Source organism: Penicillium brevicompactum (genome assembly GCF_028827555.1).
Source record: "Penicillium brevicompactum strain IBT 35665 chromosome Unknown utg000003l_segment0_segment0, whole genome shotgun sequence".
In the NCBI taxonomy this organism is placed as follows: domain Eukaryota; kingdom Fungi; phylum Ascomycota; class Eurotiomycetes; order Eurotiales; family Aspergillaceae; genus Penicillium; species Penicillium brevicompactum.
The window spans coordinates 3,047,305-3,066,178 of record NW_026623206.1 but is presented as its reverse complement, the minus strand read 5'-3'; the positions used below and the strand labels follow the sequence as shown (position 1 = coordinate 3,066,178).

Below are 18,874 nucleotides of genomic sequence, written 5' to 3'. Positions count from 1 at the left end.
TCGCCAGTCCTAATCCTTGAGCTTCCATTGTTAGTCTTCCGACTGCGATGCGTTGACCAGAAAAAGTGAACAACACACAGATCGGGGCCTATTGAGGATCCTGAGAGGCACATATCTTGAATTTGTGTTGAATATTATTATGATTTATTTATTCCTGTTCGATTAGTAGTGTAATATGATGTAGTATCAAGCAGTTGGGTCAATTCAAGGTTGATATGTTCGGTGCTCTCCTGGGCTATTACCTTCAATACCCTCGAGTCTAGTTCTCTGGATACTCCCAAAGTTCCAAGGTTGCTACCTCGGTATATACTATATACAATGGAGTCATCGTACATTGAGTAGCGTAGGAAGTAACTAATTATTCCGTAGCGCAACGGTATAAGCTACGTATCTTTGGCGACGTGGCACGCCTCACTTTGAACCCACGAATCAGACTAGTTTCATGCACCTCTGCCCAGAGGATCTTAGAATTGAGGGAGTAATAAGATGATATGACACTCCTATCATCTGAAATGAAATGACTCAAAGACTAGACCGTAGACCGTAAGATAGTATAACCTCCAAATAGCCATGGAGTAGTCATCCGAGTAGTCATCAACAGTGGCGGTCAGCACACCTCCCATTTCTCACTTCGGTCGGTACTTCCACTTCCACCAGAATTTCCCTTTGGCCCCTGCCCTGCTCCACTGCGAGGTCGCTATTTGCTCCGTGCAGGAACAAGTAAGCATGCCCACTTAACCCGCTTAACCTTCATAGGCCTATATGCACGGCCTGAACAGACGCCCCATCCGCCATGACCAGAGCCCACTTGGACTCCCCGCGATGACCTGGCAGCAGGGTTCATCCAATCGCCGTAGCCACAGGCGTCTCACCATTCAAACGGAGATTGGGCTGCACATCCGAAAGCAGCCAGGAACAGGAAGACCCTTTCCTCACTACCGGCAGTGGCCTATCAAGGCCCAACGGGTCTCATCTCGCCTCGTTTTTTTTTTTTTTTTTTCTACAGCAAAGGAAAAAACCCCCAAAAAAGAGAGAATGAGGATTGGCAGTGCCTGTTTCAACCGGTGCCGATCGCTAGATCGGAACTGTACTGGACAATGAGTTGATCGTGGCCAATCCTGTCCCACTCGCCCCAACTCCGGACAGGAAACCGGAAGTTCCACCTCTTTGGAGGGGCTGGGCTCAGAACATGCGGTGTTCTTTGACTTGGGCAGGATTTCAGGAGATTGCTCTTTTAGGATTAGAGTCACACGGCGGTTCGCATTTGGCAAGCTTCGGGTCTTGTGTCATACTCCGTACTTGGTGTCCACGTCCATAGACCCCCCCCTTCACCGTATATATCCTCCTTGCCTGCAATTTACTCTTCATCCTCTCGTTCGATTCTTAATCTATTTATTCATTCGGTCCTCTCTCTCGTTTGCGACCTGCATCCAACACACAATGCCTGTCTCGCACATCACTCTCACGGTCTCCCACCTTCCGACCTCGACCTCCTTCTTCTTATCATGTCTGCAACCATTGGGATACCAGTTCATTGGCAGACATGACGACTATATAGGTTTCGGTCAGAAGCAGGGGGAGCCTGCTGATTTCTGGATGACTGAGACTAAGCCTGGGTAAGTCGGCGCAAAGGATGAGTAGCAGTGTATAGAGACAGCAGAAAGCTCATCTTTCATATAGAACTCCTCCCGGTGCTGTCCATGTCGCCTTCCCAGCCCCGTCGAAAGACGCAGTCGGCTCGTTCTTCATAAGCGCTCTCAAAGCAGGCGCGAAGATACATGGGGAACCCAAGGAGCGAGATTCGCAATCTGGGTACTTCAGCGCGGCCGTCATCGACTTCGACGGCAACAGCATTGAAGCCGTGTACCGGCCCGAAGTGTCGTCCGCTGCGTCGGCCATCAGCGGGCCCACCATGGCTCTGCTGGAGGATTCAAATCGATCCGTGGTTTCGAAGGCAAGCAGCAGAGCCAGCACCGTCAAGGCAGAGAGCGTCGCCCCGCGATCCGAAGCAGGATCCGTGGCCAGGTCCGAGGCCAAGTCTCGTGCAGTTTCCAAGGCGCCCACGGCCGTGTCCAAGGCTCCTACGGCCATTGAGCGGTCTGCTCCAACTGTCGTCTCCCGTGCTCAGGCCCCAGCCCCGTCATACGTCGTGCAGGCAGCGCCGGTGCAGACTGATGACGGTAGCAAAGCAGCCAAGACCATCGTTGGCACGCTCATTGGTGCTGCTGCTGGTGCCGCCATCGCATATGCCATGGTCAAGGGTGACTCGCAGTCTACCGCGGAAGACACAAGGAGCCAGCCTCAGCAGTTTCCCACGGACTTCCCGCAGATCAAAGCCGCAGCCCAATCCTTCTTTGGCGGCGGCAACAACAACAACAATGGCAACAACTTCCAAGAGCAAGACCCCCAGCAATTCCGTGCCATTGAAGCACCGCCCCCGCCTCGCAGCGTCTACTCCGCTGCCTCAAACCCGCGCTCAACGCTCTCCCGCAGCGTTAGCTCCAAGAACCCCCGCGCCAGCACCATCTACGAAGGCACTGAATACTACCACGGTGACAACGCCCGCCGTGCATCCGAAGGCTCAGTCTACACCATCCCCGAGGACACCCCTCTGCGCGCCATCGAATACCCACCCGCAAGCGCCGCCTCGCAGCAGCGATACCCATGCGCACCCTCCACCTTCATCAGCAGCTACCACGAAGACATGCCCCGCCACATGTCAACAGGCAGCGTGCACAGCGCCTCGACCGTGAAAGCCGCCTCCGCAACCCGACGTCACAGTCACGACGACAAAGACGGCTACTCAACCGTCAGTCACCGCAGTCAAAGCGTCCACAGCCAGCACAGCCAGCACTCGCACCGCTCCGTGCGCACCTCCTCGCACGCCGGACGCGAAAAGGAAAAAGACAACGCCAGCGTTGCGTCATCGAAATCAGCACGCAATATCCCATTGCCCGTCACCTCGACCCCTAGCTTCTATTCCAGCTCCAGCATTCACAGCAGGGACATCGCGATCGGACCCAAGGATTCCTACGTCAGCCCGTCAGACCACTACGGACCTAAGGATTCTTACATCTCCGCGCGCCATGTATTGCTGCCCGAAAGCGTGCTCGACGTCGACGTCGAATCAAATGTCTCGCCTGATGATTCGATCAGCCAGGCTGGTGGAAGATCCCACCATTCGCACCGCTCGCACCGCTCTCATCGATCCAGTCATTCGAAGAGGGAGCCTAGCGTGCACTCTAAGTCTGGTTCTCGCTTTGACGAGGCTGTTAAGCCGGCTGATTCGGTTAGTCAGGTCTCCAGGGCCTCACAGAGGACTGTCAAGGCTGAAGGTAGCAAGGCTGCTTCTAAGGCTCCTAGTCGTCGTGGTAGCCAGGTTGCTTGATCTGTTGCTGTGGTCACTTTGCCGCTTGCGCTGTAGCTTGCTGGTTCTGGTTCCAAGGTTGACACACCGGCCTCTCTCACTCACACCTTATTTTGCTGGATCTACTTGGACTCAGATTGTGTGTCCCGTACGAGATCCAGTTGCAGATTCTCATACGACAGATTAGATTTTTTGGTTTCTTTATTTTTTGGAGTTGGAAGACATTTTGGGTTGCTTTGCATTTACACAGATATATACATACATTTATGGAGTTGGGGCAAATGAATGCATTCTTGAAGCTATATGATATCGAAGATGAGCCGATCGCTTTCCATTTCCAAGTTTCCAAGGTTGTCCCTCGAGGTCATCGTGAGTCGTCCAATGGACACCAATTTGATATAACCAACCTAGGCACGTGCTCAGCTTCCAAGGTTAGGCCCCGGGGTACAGGACCATAGTCCTGCCCAACCTTGAAACCTTGGAAGTGCAGGTGGACCTAGGGGGGCTTGGACTTGGCCTGACGAGTTCGGCAATCAGCCCTGGAGTTAGCTCCCTCAGAGATGTTGATTTGGTATAGGCCATGTTCATGAACACATGCATTTCATATATGCCCCCGACCTCGGGCTCAACCAATGATTATCCCAAACTTGAGCCTCAGTCTACAGGCTACAATCTAACATATCAAAATCAAAATCGGAGCCAAATACTCCTGAACACAGAGACGGGCCTACCTGGATTGTGCTATTTACAGAAAAGTAAAGAAAGAAAAAGGTCGGTTCCCCCAAACGCCGGACAGATCACACAGCAATTCCAAGTCTGGAAGTGAGCGAGTCTACTGATTGGATACCGAAAGATCCCCGGAAGATATGGCATATCATCTACAGAGTCCCGGAGGAAGCGGTTGCGACTATGGCTGCTTTTGCGAAGGAGCGCCATGCAGGGTTAATTGAAATTACCCCTGATGACCAACCCAACCCTTACTATAGTCTGCCCACTGAGGCTTATATGCAATCACTCATCGACGCCGTATCGGGGGGCACACCTCACATCACTAAAGCTGCTGAAGTCACTGGCTCCTACATTGCTGTTCTCCCAAGCGAAGTCGCCGTCTCATCTTTCACCTGGTCTTCGGTCGCGAATGCTCTCGGGTACGGGGTGTATGAGGACCGTGTGCTGGTATTGGAAATACCAGCCTCATTAACCCGAGCTACAGTCGACATACTCGACCCCGCATCCTCTGGTATCTCCTTCAAGGTACAGACTGTGTTAGCGTCGGGAAGTGGCGGCTCGGCACGGACGGTCTCAGCGAGTACCAAAAGCTTACTAGCGGATGGACCAATCTCCAATGTTTGCTATGAAAGGAAAGGCAACACCATTATCTACAAAGCCGACGTCCTGATAACCTCCGCATTCGTGCGTCTCTTCATCGGCACGAAACAGCCCATCTTTGGAGACGTTCACGGAGGCCGATTTAGGTGCCAGGCGTGGACGACGAGGGTGTTGCGCACCACGAGGTCGTCAACTACATGGTTGAAGGGAATGACTTTTACTCTGGTTTTTACAAGTACACTGGTATTTGGCATGACACTTCTAAGTCCAATGCTGATTAGATCACTTCCCAGGGGGGTTCACAATGGTGTCCCAAACTCTGTCTTTTATTACATGGATTTCAGCCCCTTTTGCATTTGCAAGGATCTTTAATCACATAATTTAGCTAGTAATATACATGATGCAAACTAAGGATTCCAGCTCTTCTAGTCCGCAACAGAGATTGAACGCCTCCTAATCAGCGATTCATTGGAGGAAAATACTACGAGGTCAAATGCCCTTAGTCCAATCAAAGGTTCTTATTACCCGCTGGTGATGAACTACTGCAGAGCGCCCCAGCCACGTCAAGTCCCTCTGTCTGATTCCTCCTGCCTGTGACGGCCTGATTTAATCTTCCATCTTATGATATTGGCAAGGTTATATTTTTTGCTGGTCTACATTTGAATGAAGTATATTCAATTAAACTGTTACCACCTTCCCAATCAAATGTTGTTTTGATATTCCTCCCAATACTCAACAACCTCGTGATCAGACCTGGAAAGGCGCCTAGATGCCTTGGCAACTTTGCCCACTGAAGAGGTCGAAGAAGACAAAAATCGAGGTGATGAAACCTGCCTCCGATGATTTGGGTCTATGTTGACTAGTACTCTTTCCGAAGCCATCTGGTTATTCGCCTCCAAACTCTAATTTACCCGTGGTACTGAAGCCCAAACATATAGTAGTCTCATCACAAAACACAGAAAAACCTCACCAATCTCAATCTCCCTTGAGAAGCCAGTTGCACGATGATCCAACGAGCGTTAATCGGAAGCTCGCGAGTGGAAATCCTTCAAGGAAAACACCTGACACCCAAGAGTCAAGTGGAGGGCAAGAACTAGCCCCAAACCACCCAGCCGCGAAGCACAAGCCAGCCTCTACGCAAGAGCAAGCCGACCGACTCAAAAACCTGGGAACCTCTACCGTCAATACAGGACTTTGGACAGAAGCGCAGGAAAAGTTGGATGATGATCATTTACGTCAGCTGAAACGGTTCATCAAGATTGGTGATGGAGACCTCCACCGAGCCGCCGAGGAAAGACTGAACACTATTCGGGACTCCCGGTTGGAGATCGAGGTGAACGGAAAGAAGCACAACGTGAGAGAGGGAGCAAAAAAGGTTCTCGACACGTTGTGCAGATTTGGACCCGTCATTAAAGCAGCCACAGCTGCTGAGCCTCATGCTAGCCTTGCTTGGGGAGGTATCTCTGCTTTTTTACCAGTAAGCCACTGGCAATCAATGTTCAAGGATTTCTGCTGACGAATGTCTAGTTTCTCGCTACCGCGCTATCTCAGACAGACGATGCTCTAGACGAGCTAGAGTCAATATCGAACATGCTAGTCAAATTCCGCGCGATCGAGATCGTCTACGATCTGTCAAAATCGAAATCTGCAGGGTCTGTTCATATCCGTGACTGTCATAACAAGCTAAGGTCGAAAACCGTCGAGCTCTACGGGAAGATTCTCGATCACCAAATTCAGCTTATGCATCATTATGAGAAAAATCAGTTCTCTCGGATGACCAGGAACATGATCCTAGAGCCAATTGGGGATTTCCGGGGAATCAAAAAGGTGGAAGAAGCTGCGGACGAGTTCTTGAAAACCATTGACAATAGCGCCATCCAAACTATTGATAGAGGGCTCAGATCCCTCGGAGACACAGTGAACCGCAACCTAGAATTGACACGACAAGTGTGCCAAAACACCCGGGTAGGGAACCTCTCGCCGAAGTGATCTAAATCAGAATTAACAAGGAAATAGGATATCGGTCAAAGACAGCTCCTCGCCAATCTCCCCAGAGCCGAAAGCGCGGGGTTTGATGACATATTGGATGATATGGAGCTTCCTCAGTGTCATGCAAACACCCGAAGAGAGGTGCTCGATAAATTCGGCAGCTGGGCAAACGGCGAAGGCGGAGCAAACTGTGTATTCTGGCTCAGGGGCATGGCCGGCACCGGAAAGTCAACGATTGCCCGCACGTTTGCTCAGCAACTCCATGATCAGGGTCGCCTCGGTGCTAGCTTTTTTTTCTCCCGAGTCCAAGATGACCGGAACAAAGCAAGGAAATTCTTCACCACCCTTGCCCTTGATCTGAGTCAGAAAGTCTCTGGGTTTTCCAGGTGTTTGGGTGATAGCCTTTTGAAAAACGGGAATGTCGAAACGAAAAGCCTCAAAACGCAATGGAGATGTCTCATACTCGAGCCTCTCGAAGATCTGAGCTCATTATTACTCGCACCCCTCGACTTGGTGCTTGTCGTGGATGCGCTGGATGAGCTGCAAAGTCCCGAAGCTGTTACTCATCTCATTGAACTACTCCTGACGGCAAAGAAACCGAAGATGATTCAACTCAGAGTTCTCGTTACCAGCCGGAATGAGACACATATTGTGAAACGCTTCAGCGAACAATCTGGTGTCACTTGGCTCTCACTAGAAGACGAGGGCTTATCCGACAGCACAAAACGCGATATTTCTATCTACGCAAGACATAAGCTTTCTTTGATCGCGGAGAAGGAGGACCTCAAAGACTGGCCAGCAGAAGAGGAGACACAGCAGCTTTTGCGATTCAGTGGCGGATTATTCATTGCTGCGGCTACCGCATGCCGATATCTCGAGCGTAGCGACCTCCCGGAGTTGAAGCTCCCAGAGTTTGTCCGTGCTGGGAGGTCAGCGCATAAGGGAACAGCCGCCCTGGACGACATGTATCGTTATATTCTTAACCGCATGCTGACCGAAGGGACTGATCTGGATGAAATCAAGCAGTATTTCAAACTCATTGTGGGTACCATACTCATTTCTAGGGAACCGCTCTCGATCTCCGAAATCGCTGAGCTCCTTGGTCTGCGGTCCAGATATATCCGTCTGATACTAAAGCCTCTGACGTCTTTCCTGATTGTCCCCGAAAGCGACAACCGTCCCATTCAACTGTTCCATCTTTCATTCCGTGATTTCCTTACCAACAAGGAAAGGTGCGATGATGAGGCAATGCTCATAAACGAAGATGAAGCCCATCGAAAATTGTTCCGTTACTGCTTGGAAAATCTTTCCAGCTCGCCTAACTTGCTCAAAAAAGACACCTGCGAACTCAATCACCCAGGCACACTCTCGTCTGAGATCCAACGGGAAAAGGTCATTGAGCAAATTCCGCGAACCGTTCAGTATAGCTGCCAATATTGGGCTCTCCATTTGAAATACGCGAATACTTCCAAATCAGGGGCTACGGAGATATCGAAGGCCTTCAAATTCATTAGCACCCATCTCTTGCATTGGATTGAAGTCCTCACTCTCCTCGGAAGAATAGATGATGCCGTGGCTAGTATTGCAAAATTGAAAAGCGTCACAGTGGTAAGTCAAGCCTCATCTCGTTCCTAGCTGGACTCCTATCTCATAATTGTCCAGGATGTTGGAGAAGAATATTTTCAACAATTTGCCGAGGATTCCCATCGATTTATCCTTTACCATCGGCCTGTGATCGAAAAAGCACCCCTTCAAGTCTACTATATGGCATCTCTTTTCACACCCACGGAGAGTCTCGTGCGGACTCACTTTTCAGAACATCATCCAGCATGGATACGCAAGTCTCCAGCCATGCAAACTCACTGGGGGCCAGAAACACAAACCATCCCATGTACTGAGTTCGGTGACAGTTTTGCGATATCCTCTGACGAGGGAATGGTAGCATTCAGGGATGGAAATCATACTATCACTGTGTGGAATTCGATCAACGGAAAGCTAGAGCATACTTTCAAACTTGAGTCCTTCATGGCATTTGGGACGTTTTTGATGTTTTCCCAGAATGCAGACACGCTGACTGCGTCCCTGGTGGGACATATACAAGGTGAAAGAATGTTTAAGGTTTGGAGCCTTATAACAGGAAGGGCTCTAGCCTTGGAGGCAGACAAAGGAACCTTTCTGTCCTCTCTGAGTGATTTAAGCAGCTGGACTTTCGAACCTGGCTTTACTGCTGGACAGGGGACAGAACCTTGGAAGGCTGAAACAGGCTGGCCGTTCGAGGCTGGACATGTGTCACTCTCCGCTAACGGTACGCTGGTAGCTTTCCGTTATCAAGGGTGTGTCTACATTGGCGAAACAGAGACAAGGCAAATCATTCGTACCTGGAAATGGGACTCTGAAGTAATCCAAATTGCTCTTTCTACCACCAGGGCCGCCATACTTCTGTCCGGGAATGTGATCAAAGTATGGGACATTCTCAATGGCCATGAATTTGAGATACGAATCACTGGAATAGGCATAGCAAAATGTCTGACTTTGTCTTCTGACGGGAAAAAACTCGCTTGCGCAGGAAAGAACATTTTCCAGATCTGGGATCTTGATTCCGGCCAAATGGAGACTACCGTGGAGACACACCTTCCGATCTTGAAGCTTGCGTTGTTTCCTTTCGGGAAAAAGGTCATAGTCGTTTCACTTGATCCTTGTGTGCAACTTTGGGACATCGGACAACCAAAAGTCTCGAGAACGTCCCATCGTACCCCTGTCGGTGAATCATTTTCTCTCAGTACAGACGGAACCAAGTTGGCCCTTCCCTTTGAGGGAGGCGTTCAATACTGGGATATCATCAATGATAATGTCCTTGCAAAGCCTGAAGTTCTGCTTCAGAATGAAAGTATGGTTTTCGATGGACACTACCTGTGGAGAAGGTGTCCAGAAAAAGAAGAAGAGCATCATTCTGTTGAGAGGCATCGCCAAGGGCCTCTGCGTGTTTCTCTCGATCAAACCCGAGTCCTTACCCAATCAAATGACCCTTTTCGTCTGGAAGTCACGAGTGTTGACACTGGACACTGTGAGTTCAAAGTCGATCGGCCCGACGAGAGACTTCTCATGTCAACTTTGTCTCATAACCTTGCAAGGATTGCGATTGCCTTTCGCAGTGGGGTGGAGATATGGGATTTGAAAAGCCAGGAGATGAAGAACTTCGAGAGTCCAGATGGCGCATATCCAATAACCATGACATTTTCGCCCCAAGGCACCAGAATCGCAATTGGATGGAGAAACGACACCATATCAATTCATAATATCGCTACGCGTGAGGTTGAGTGGTGGCTATTTGGTCACCCCTCGGTGGTCCATAGTTTACAATTTTCTCCTGATGACTTGTGGACTGAAGAGCCGTTCTATACTCTTAGCCGTTCGGCCGATTGGATTATTTACGACAGCAAAGAGATTCTTGCTCTCCCTCAGGCATTTCACAGAATTTCTGATGACTATCTGGATCCGTGGGAAAGCAAAAGAATATCCTATTATCATCGGGTTAACTCCCTCGCCTATTGCTCCAGATCTAGCGGCATCGTGACTTTCATTTTCAAAGGTGTTCCTAAGTTTGAAGAATAAAGAATACAAGAATGCATAATCCAATTCAATCATCCATTCGCCATTTACCATGTTTTTTTTTTTCTTCTCTTATGCCCTTATGGAATTAGCGCACACCCTTTGGGACCTTAGAATTCATCCGATGTATCTACATTGGGCCAGGCGTGATTTAAACCTTGTCTCCGTTTGAGTCTTACACTTATGCGCAGACATGAAAGTCAGATATGCTTTATGTATATGTCCAATGACACCTTTTTAAACCGTCAACGGAATCGAGACGTGGCCTGCATGTGGTGATAAGTCAAACCATCCAACCAATATGGCGGTGTCTTGGCCACCCCCACTAAGCCAGGTTCTACCTTAGTAGTTTCCATCTGTTCCAGTCAACCAACTACATCTATCGATCTCTCTGTTTCGGTTGCCTCAACAATATCGATGTCGAGATTAGAGTGGGACTTTTAAGTAGATGATCACAAAAGGCTTTAGCATGTATGAACTGACGCATTCAGGTATACTCACCTTTAGTAGGTGGTGCTTTGATGCTACTAAATGTTTATATTAGAAGATTCTTAGTGTGTTATGCTTATTGCGGCTAGTAGCCTTTGCCATCTGTGATAAAGATAGTTTCTCACTGCAGAGCATGTTGTCTACTCGTATAAGCTTACACTTTAAAGGGGCTAGTTGGGCGCCATCTTAGTGTGACCACTCATGATTGGTTGTTAAGTTCTGACTGTACCAATGAAGGTTTCCAAAGTGGGGTATTGAAGTCTCCGTTGTATCAAATTGCAGGCTTATACATCTCACTATATATCCAGATTACTCTAATACAATATAGCGGAATGATCTACTATACTGGGTACATAACTTGCTGATTCTTCTATTCGAAATCGTTGACAGCGAATGTAAATCTATGCCAAATTCTTTGCAGAAGATCTATTATCTGCGTGTGATGACGTTAGCTGGTCAACCTTTATTCAGGTAAATACCACACAAATTAGTTTCACAATGGTACTAACTGCCAATCAGAAAGCAGGCGAAATAGCTAGCCTCTTCCAGCCGAGAGACAATGGACCATCGAAAAGTTATAAATGGCCTTGTTGATGACGTTAACGCACAGATTGTTTGTTTTCACCCTTATTTGATCTCAGGGAGATATCACTAACCTGACTTCTCGACTAGTCCACTGCGGTAAAGCGAGCTGGCGATAAAGTCAAGTTCGTAGACTATGACCAATACATAGGCCGTTTAAACAGTCGTTTTTATAAGGATGGTGTCGATAAATCCGTTTCAGAAAGCAACACAAGGTGGATGCTCAAATTCTGCCAAATTACTTTTCTAACCTTCGCAATAGAGACAGTCTCATGTTCTACGAGATGGATAGTCTAGACCCCAAGGGCACTAGTTCATAGAAGAGAACTGTCGAAAGTTCATATATTGACACATTTATAAAAACTATGAACCAATTTGCAGAGATCGCATATGTCTCCAATACTTCGTCTGCTGCTATTACTTCTCTTATAGCCGTCTCTAAGGTCAATCTTATGAGTACCTCGGAGAATAAGAAGAGAACGATTTCAAAATGGTTACCAGACAGGTAAAAAAAGTTCCCAACATGTCACGACAGATGGTGGGATTTCGCTAACAAATTATCGACCAATAGATACAGCCGTGTGAACAGTTCCATCCCCAGATTCTGCTTCACGAAATCATCTCCGCGCTAGTCGTCTACCATATGGTGGACAAACATGAGCAGGATCATGGACTTCCAGCAATTCCAGAGACGATTTACTTTGACTTGTGTCCTTACTATCTTTCCTCTGGCTCAAATAGTTCAGACAACTCAGACAACTCAAACGCCTCAAGCAGCCGTATGTACATCTGGATGGTATCTTTTTCGATGAAGGTTGGCCAGAATGCAGTCCAGACAATATCTACGCCGACCTTGTGCGCACACATCAACAACTAAGAGGAAACACCCCAGTGCATTCACAGTACTCAATCCTGGCTCTCCAATAGCTCAATGTTTCGAAGACACCATGGATACGCTGTTGACGTTCGAGAGCAATTATGAGACTCATGCCACCGAGTATGTACCTACTCCCCGAGCCCATCAACATATCCTCCGAGCCCTACAAACCAAATACGACGTAAGCCCGCGCCAGAACACCAAATTCCAACCGGGCAAACCAACCGATTACATTCGCGCACAGGTTTTGAGCACAAGAAAAAAGAGAGAGAAAAAAAAAACCGATGCCATGAATGCAGTGTTTGGTCATAAGGATCGTTTGATATGGAAAAAAAAAGGCCCAGGACAAAAGAAGCACGATCAAAGCTTGACAGGATTGAAAAGGAGCAAGAGCCGATTTTTTTGAAAATTTTCGTTTCGTAAACAGAAAGAAGGGGGAAACAAGAAGAAGAAAATACACCGTTTCTACGACCACGGGTACGCCAGGCTTTTCGCGACTGAATCTAAGCGGGGGATGAGAGCGGAAAGATGCAGAGCGGCTTGGAGCCGGTTGAAAGCGATCGAGCGGGGAAGAACCGAGGGGGGTTATTGGGGACAGAGGACAAGAGGACAGCAAGAGCGCGCGAAATAAGGAAAATGAGATTTGGTCGTTCACATTCAGATAGCGTACTTGCGGGTCCACTCGCGGGCAGTGGCCTCGTAGCGGGGCGGATCGGACTTGTAGACGTGCGCGATTTCGGGCACGAGGGGATCGTCCGGGTTGGGGTCTGTGAGCATGGAGCAGATGGAGAGGAGGACTGGGAGGAAGTTAGATTTTTGAGGTTGATGAGTGTGGAGGGGATTGCGAAGGTCAAGACTCACCCTTGGAGATTGTGAGAGCTGGGCTCCATTGATCCCTCAGGATGTCCAGACAAATGCTGCCGTTGGAGTTGATGTTGGGGTGGTAGATCCGGGTGGTGAAGTTGACTTTGGGAGGCTTGAAGGGGTAGTCGGTGGGGAAGTGGATGGCAAGGAAGAAGACACCTCCGGAGTATGGGGAGTCACCCTGGTGAGTGGGTTAGCGTTCTGAATGATGATGCACGGGGTCTCTGGGACCTTCACCCGGGTGGGATACAGGCGCTGGCCTCGAAGGTCCTCAGAGTGGGAGTGTGGGACGAGGAGTATTACTTACAGGACCCATGATAGTGGCTTGCCAGTGGAACTAGAAAGACAAGAAACCCCCCAGTCAGTAATCGATGGCCCCTCACTAATGTCAGGCAACCCAACAGCGGGGCGCTTTGTGTACCCCGCTATATCGGGGCGCCGTCAACGACAGGGGAAAGGGAAAGGCTTCATACCAGATCCTCGCCGACGGGACCGGCGGAGCAGGAAGAGGGCGGGTCACTGGGGACAGTTAGAGGGTGAACAGGAAGATCTGGGCGATGACGATGGGCTTACCGGCCGAGGTCAGTGAGTTCCTTGTTAATGCGCTTGAGAGCCATGACGGGCAAAGATTGCAAGATGCAAGAGAATCAAAAGGCTGGTGAAGGTCAGTAGGTTGTGGCAGAGAGAGAAGTCCGGTCAACATACGATTACGTCTTTGTGTGGAAAAGAGAAGAGAAGGAGAAGATTATTGAGAGAGGGGAAAAGTGGGCGGAAACGATTCTTTTACTGCCCAGTCTTACTGGCTGATACCGCCACAGCCCGATGACACATCTTTGATGATTCAGCCACTGTTCTTTTTCTATTCTTATAGATCTTCTCATCTTAATCATCTTATTGGTAATTGTTCCTCTTGGGCGTTTGGACATAGGGCTGATTTGATCTCGATCTCTGGCTGATGGTGGTGTATTACCCATCTGACATGTACTGTTTTGCTCAGTCTGAACTCAATGGAAATGGGTTCAATTAGAAAGCGTTAGAAACTATTCATGGACGATTTAAAACAAGTATCAGTGATCTCTATATTCATCTCTCTGCCCAAACTGACCAAATATAGAGTGCAAGTCCTGGGGTATAACAGAAACGAGGCATTTGATATGTATCAGATGTATTGACTGTATGGAATAAGTATGGAAACAGTATTGAGACGGTATCAGATGAAACTGCCCCTCATGATGTCACGTGTGTCCCGCTTGTCCCGAACGGGAAGGACGTTGTGTGCACTTTACATTGACCCGTTGGTGATGCTAACAGTGACAGATTGATTCTTCCCAGCCTATTTACAGATACTCTATCACATTGCGCTATACTTGCTTTATTTTCCTACTGCCTTCCTCTTTTTAGACAAAGGCCTGCACCCCGGTAATCGCACGGCCCAGAATCAATGCTATTGGCACACATTAGTCTCAGCCCAACGTCATCAGGCATATAGACTTACCATGAATATCGCTCTGACCCTCGTAGGTCTGCACAACAAACAGATTGGCCACATGACGGGCAATGTGGTACTCATCACTTGCAGCATTACCACCGAACACCTCTTGCAGACTGAAAAGTACCGTCAGCAAAGTTCAAAAAACATCCAAGTCGAATCAAAGAGGTTAGGTGGGGGGAAAACATACACTCGAGAGTTGGCAAGTGCCCGATCACAGTTCTGGCGCTTGACCATCGAGATCATCTCCGGTGTCGCCTTGCCTGCATCCTTAAGCCGAGCCACCTGCACCGCAGCCAGGGTACCGTAAGCGGCGTCCGTGGCAGCGTCGGTCAATTTCTTCTGAATCAGCTGGTACTTGGCAAGCGGGTTGCCCTTGAACTGCTTGCGCTCCAGACTATATTCCCGGGCCCTCGCCAGGCAATCTTCCAACGCACCCATGCTACCAAAGGCAATACCCAACCGGGCACTGTTCAAACACGTAAAAGGTCCCTTCAGACCCTCCACGTCGGGCAGCATATTCTCCGCCGGCACAGGGCAGTCATCCATCTGAATCATTCCGGTAATAGAAGCCCGCAAAGCACTCTTATTCTTGATCGCAGGAGTCTCATAGGATCCCGGCGTAGCCCGCGAACGCTCAACAATGAATCCACGAATTTTCCCCGTTGACTCCAACTTCGCCCACACGAGCGCCAGATCTGAGATAGGCGAGTTCGTGATCCAGGTCTTACTACCAGAAAGCAAATACATGCCCTTCTGTGTGGGGTGTTCGCGAGCAACGGTCTCCATGGATCCCGGGTCCGAGCCGTGGTTAGGCTCGGTGAGGCCAAAGCAGCCCGAGGTGGTACCCTTGGCAAGGCCCGGGAGGAAGCGCTGCTTCTGCTCTTCGGTGCCAAACTCGTAGATACCGGTCATGGCGAGCGAACTCTGCACCGACATGCCTGATCGGTATCCCGAGTCTACCCGCTCGACTTCTTTGGTGATGAGGCCGGACGCCACGGTGCTGACACCGGCGCATCCGTACCCTTCAATCGATGCTCCCAGGAGACCTAGGTCACCCATCTCCTCTAGAATGCGGCGGTCGTAGTCCTCGTTGCGGTAGGCCTCTGGAATCCCACTGACGTCAGATCATACACTGTTGCAACAGTCTGGCAGAAACACGTACCTAATACTCGTGGCATGAGTTTGTCCTGGCAGTACTGGCGCGCTGTATCTTGGATCGCGAGTTCCTCTTCTGTGAATAGCTCTGCGGAGGCTAGGGGATCCTCCCAATTGAAGACCGCCGAGGACGCATAGCGGCGGCCCGACACAGGGAGAGGTGCAGCCTTAGCTGAGCGCGTAGCTGCGCGAAGAATTGAGCGGTTCATCATTGTCAATACGGGGATTGTATAGATTGACAACGGTAAAGTGTGGGGAGAGAACTAAGAGTAAGGTCGAAATGTTGCGGGGGAAGCTCAATCAAATATGGCAATGGGGGAGACCTCGGCAATTTTGGCTGGGGTGACGGAGTATGTCAAAATCACCGAGACTGGGGTACACTTGGAACTCACTCTGTAACTACGGAGTACGGAGTACACACATCTCCAATTTGATTCGGTCTTTCAATTCAGCAAATCTGATTCGACGGATGACCCGAGGAATTGATGTTTGGTTCCGTGAGTTCAACCGACTCGGACTTTTTCGGTCTTCTATGATCGGCGTACAGTCTGGCATGTCAAACGCCGAGGGTTCATTACTACACCTTACATGATCGAATGTGGAGATTAATTGTTTTTCATTCTAGGGATTTGTTTCAGGTGCCCATATTTACATGAGATGGTCGTGGTCGTCAGAGGCCAGCATTAGGATATGTGAAAAGGGTCGACTCGTATACACCAGGCGTCAGCCTGACAAGTTGCAGACCAGCTCACGCTGGCATCTGGCTTTGCAAGAAGTCAAACACCCCCGTGGGGAAATAGTCTTCGTCAAAGCCCCAGAGATCCGCCATCATAGGATCAACCGAGCCCTCAGACAAGCCAGGCTCCTGCTTGCCCAAAGCAGCAGAAGCTTCGAATCCATTGCTCCGTTCAGCAGACAGCGGAGCCACTCCCAGCAACGGAGGGGGGTGGTTCAAGATGGTATCGCGTTCTCCGAGCATCTGGGCCCCGGGGATGATGACAGGTTTGAAGAAGGAAGAAGGGTCCTGCGAGGCCGATCCAATCGTCTGTTGGGTGCCGGCAGTGCGCTTCTCCCACTCCTCCAGACCAGTCAGCATTTTACGGAGCCCTCGGGCGATGTGGTGACTGAGGTGACGCTCGCTCGCACGCTGGCTACACGAGACCATTAATTCGACGACCCTGCTAACAAGGACGCGCACGTAGCTGACGTCAACTTGTAGACCCGCTGAAGCGATGGACGTCTGCTTCCCCTGGCTTCCGGGGATCGCTCCATTCGAGCAGACCTTGGCTGCGATTTTGAGTAGGAAGACTGCTGCAAAGGTGATCATACTGTGGAGATACAGGGGAACTCCAACGAGGGCCCGTTGGATATCTCGCTCGTCTAAGCAAACCTGCAAAGTGGCGATGGCCGATTCTACCGCGATGTTGGCGCGTTTGCGACGTTCGAAGGACATTTCCCCTGAAGAGGTGGATGAGTGATACGTGCGCAGTGCGACGGAGTTGAGCTGCAATCGAGAGAAATGGTAATGCATGTACACGGCCTTGTAGGGATATGCGCCAACGTAACGGCTCCCCGCTAAAGTGAGAGGTCAGAAGACGGTCTTTGTTTGGGGACTATCGAACTTACCAAGTCGGGGGAGCCACGATGACTTCCAATCCCCTAGATCAATGTCAAATTGATCGATCTTGGAGAAGTCACTTTCGGGAACTTCCAACTCGACATCAGGGCCAAAGGAAAAGTATATACGGGTGAGAATTATGAAAAGGTCGACTTGGCTGTGAAGCCGAAGATCTCCTTGCGAAGTTGACGGATTTTGTGTAAAGATATTGTGTTGAGTGACGCTTGCATCCTCGTGGATCATCGGTGGTCGGCCGTATGCAATCGAAAAATGGTGCTCTAATGTCTGTGAAATGTTAGGAGATATATGGCCCACTGCTCGTAAGAGCGACTCACATATAGAAGATACCACAGCCTTGCCTGTTCCAAATGCTCTGGTGAGCCTTGCATGGCTTTGCGATAGAACTGGTGTAGGTTGCGCTCAGTCGCAATACGCACAGCATAGCCGGAGAGCTTCCAGCTGACATCCGCAAGCCAAAATGCACCAATGCATAATGCACGAATATCATCTAAGGTGTGGTGGTGACCCAGCATGGATTCTGATGCCAGTTTGGCAAATTCGGTGTAGCATGTGTCGAAGGTCCGTTCCTTGTTGGGCATGTGAAGTGCAGTGACGGCCAGAATGGCAGCCGACAGCATTGACGATGATCGTCGAGCTGATGTCAAGTCCTTGTGTGCAAGTAGTGCTCCATCCCATAGATAGCGATTGAGGACTTGGTCAAATTGATAGAACAACTCCTCTGCTTCTTGGACGTCGACAACGCCACGCGAAATGAAGTCAGTGACCAATGTCTGGTCAGGAGCAAGTTTCCGACCCGGTGAATTGTCACGATTCTCGCTCAGTTGTGTCACCTCATACAGACTACCCATTGGCGCTGTGACCAAAGAGGCTGCGCCTGTTTCCTCCCGGTCCAGCGAGTATTGTGATGGCTGTTGGGGAAAGTCGAAGCGTGATCTCGAGGCATTCGCATTCTCCACTGTATGTTCCACGGGCGCAGCCATGGGCTGTGCAAGCCCGTTGCCCTCGGTCGAAACCGTAGAGTCTTGTCGACCTCTCTTCTTCGAAGGCGTCTCGACCGAGCCGCCACCTGCTTGGTAATATGATAACTCCGGAAGCTGCGATTTTCTGAGGAGGTCCGTCATTGCCGATTCGATCATTGATTTCCAACTTCACCGGCTGCAGTCAGCATATGCTCCCATGTATGCTGGGTAAAAACTTACTCAGCTTCATCTTCCAGTAAAGTCTGGAGACTTTTGTTCACGACGCATTCCAGACCCATGCGCCGACAGCGCGAGCAGATAGAATCCGTTGCTTTCATGTCACAGCGCACCTTATGCCGCTTACATTCAGTGCACGCCCGTATGCGCCGCGAGATCTTCGGGACATGATGAGGCCGGTCCTCGGGGGTGAAGGCACCCTGCGGCGGCGATACAGACGAAGCCTCGCCATTGGCCTCGAACTGAATGCGATTCCGCTTCATGTTGATATGGAGGCTAAATTATT

General features: G+C 49.8%; 7 protein-coding genes across 7 annotated transcripts; 4 read left to right on the top strand and 3 right to left on the bottom strand.

Annotated features, from left to right (window-relative positions):
- Window positions 1-1,440: 1,440 nt before the first annotated feature.
- Window positions 1,441-3,388, top strand: N7506_005054 (VOC family protein; the record flags this gene model as incomplete). The annotated part of the gene is made up of 2 exons (XM_056954348.1): window positions 1,441-1,616; window positions 1,681-3,388. The coding sequence occupies 2 exons, from the start codon at window positions 1,441-1,443 to the stop codon at window positions 3,386-3,388; spliced, it is 1,884 nt and encodes a 627-aa protein (XP_056813237.1).
- Window positions 3,389-4,276: 888 nt separating this feature from the next.
- On the top strand, window positions 4,277-4,977 carry N7506_005053 (spherulin 4 family protein; the record flags this gene model as incomplete). Its single annotated transcript, XM_056954347.1, has 2 exons — window positions 4,277-4,780; window positions 4,843-4,977. The coding sequence occupies 2 exons, from the start codon at window positions 4,277-4,279 to the stop codon at window positions 4,975-4,977; spliced, it is 639 nt and encodes a 212-aa protein (XP_056813236.1).
- A 723-nt stretch (window positions 4,978-5,700) lies between these two features.
- N7506_005052 (uncharacterized protein) lies at window positions 5,701-10,297 on the top strand (the record flags this gene model as incomplete). The annotated part of the gene is made up of 5 exons (XM_056954346.1): window positions 5,701-5,714; window positions 5,750-6,173; window positions 6,224-6,661; window positions 6,713-8,293; window positions 8,348-10,297. The coding sequence occupies 5 exons, from the start codon at window positions 5,701-5,703 to the stop codon at window positions 10,295-10,297; spliced, it is 4,407 nt and encodes a 1,468-aa protein (XP_056813235.1).
- Window positions 10,298-11,888: 1,591 nt separating this feature from the next.
- N7506_005051 (putative spherulin 4 family protein) lies at window positions 11,889-12,242 on the top strand (the record flags this gene model as incomplete). Its single annotated transcript, XM_056954345.1, has 2 exons — window positions 11,889-11,903; window positions 11,943-12,242. 2 exons carry the CDS (start codon window positions 11,889-11,891, stop codon window positions 12,240-12,242), a joined length of 315 nt encoding a protein of 104 aa, XP_056813234.1.
- A 657-nt stretch (window positions 12,243-12,899) lies between these two features.
- On the bottom strand, window positions 12,900-13,723 carry N7506_005050 (putative ubiquitin conjugating enzyme (UbcD); the record flags this gene model as incomplete). The annotated part of the gene is made up of 4 exons (XM_056954344.1): window positions 12,900-13,039; window positions 13,104-13,287; window positions 13,580-13,625; window positions 13,680-13,723. 4 exons carry the CDS (start codon window positions 13,721-13,723, stop codon window positions 12,900-12,902), a joined length of 414 nt encoding a protein of 137 aa, XP_056813233.1.
- A 780-nt stretch (window positions 13,724-14,503) lies between these two features.
- Window positions 14,504-15,965, bottom strand: N7506_005049 (acyl-CoA dehydrogenase; the record flags this gene model as incomplete). The annotated part of the gene is made up of 4 exons (XM_056954343.1): window positions 14,504-14,550; window positions 14,602-14,711; window positions 14,786-15,701; window positions 15,761-15,965. 4 exons carry the CDS (start codon window positions 15,963-15,965, stop codon window positions 14,504-14,506), a joined length of 1,278 nt encoding a protein of 425 aa, XP_056813232.1.
- Window positions 15,966-16,501: 536 nt separating this feature from the next.
- Window positions 16,502-18,851, bottom strand: N7506_005048 (uncharacterized protein; the record flags this gene model as incomplete). Its single annotated transcript, XM_056954342.1, has 4 exons — window positions 16,502-17,328; window positions 17,380-17,656; window positions 17,707-18,538; window positions 18,592-18,851. 4 exons carry the CDS (start codon window positions 18,849-18,851, stop codon window positions 16,502-16,504), a joined length of 2,196 nt encoding a protein of 731 aa, XP_056813231.1.
- Between the last annotated feature and the right edge of the window lie 23 nt (window positions 18,852-18,874).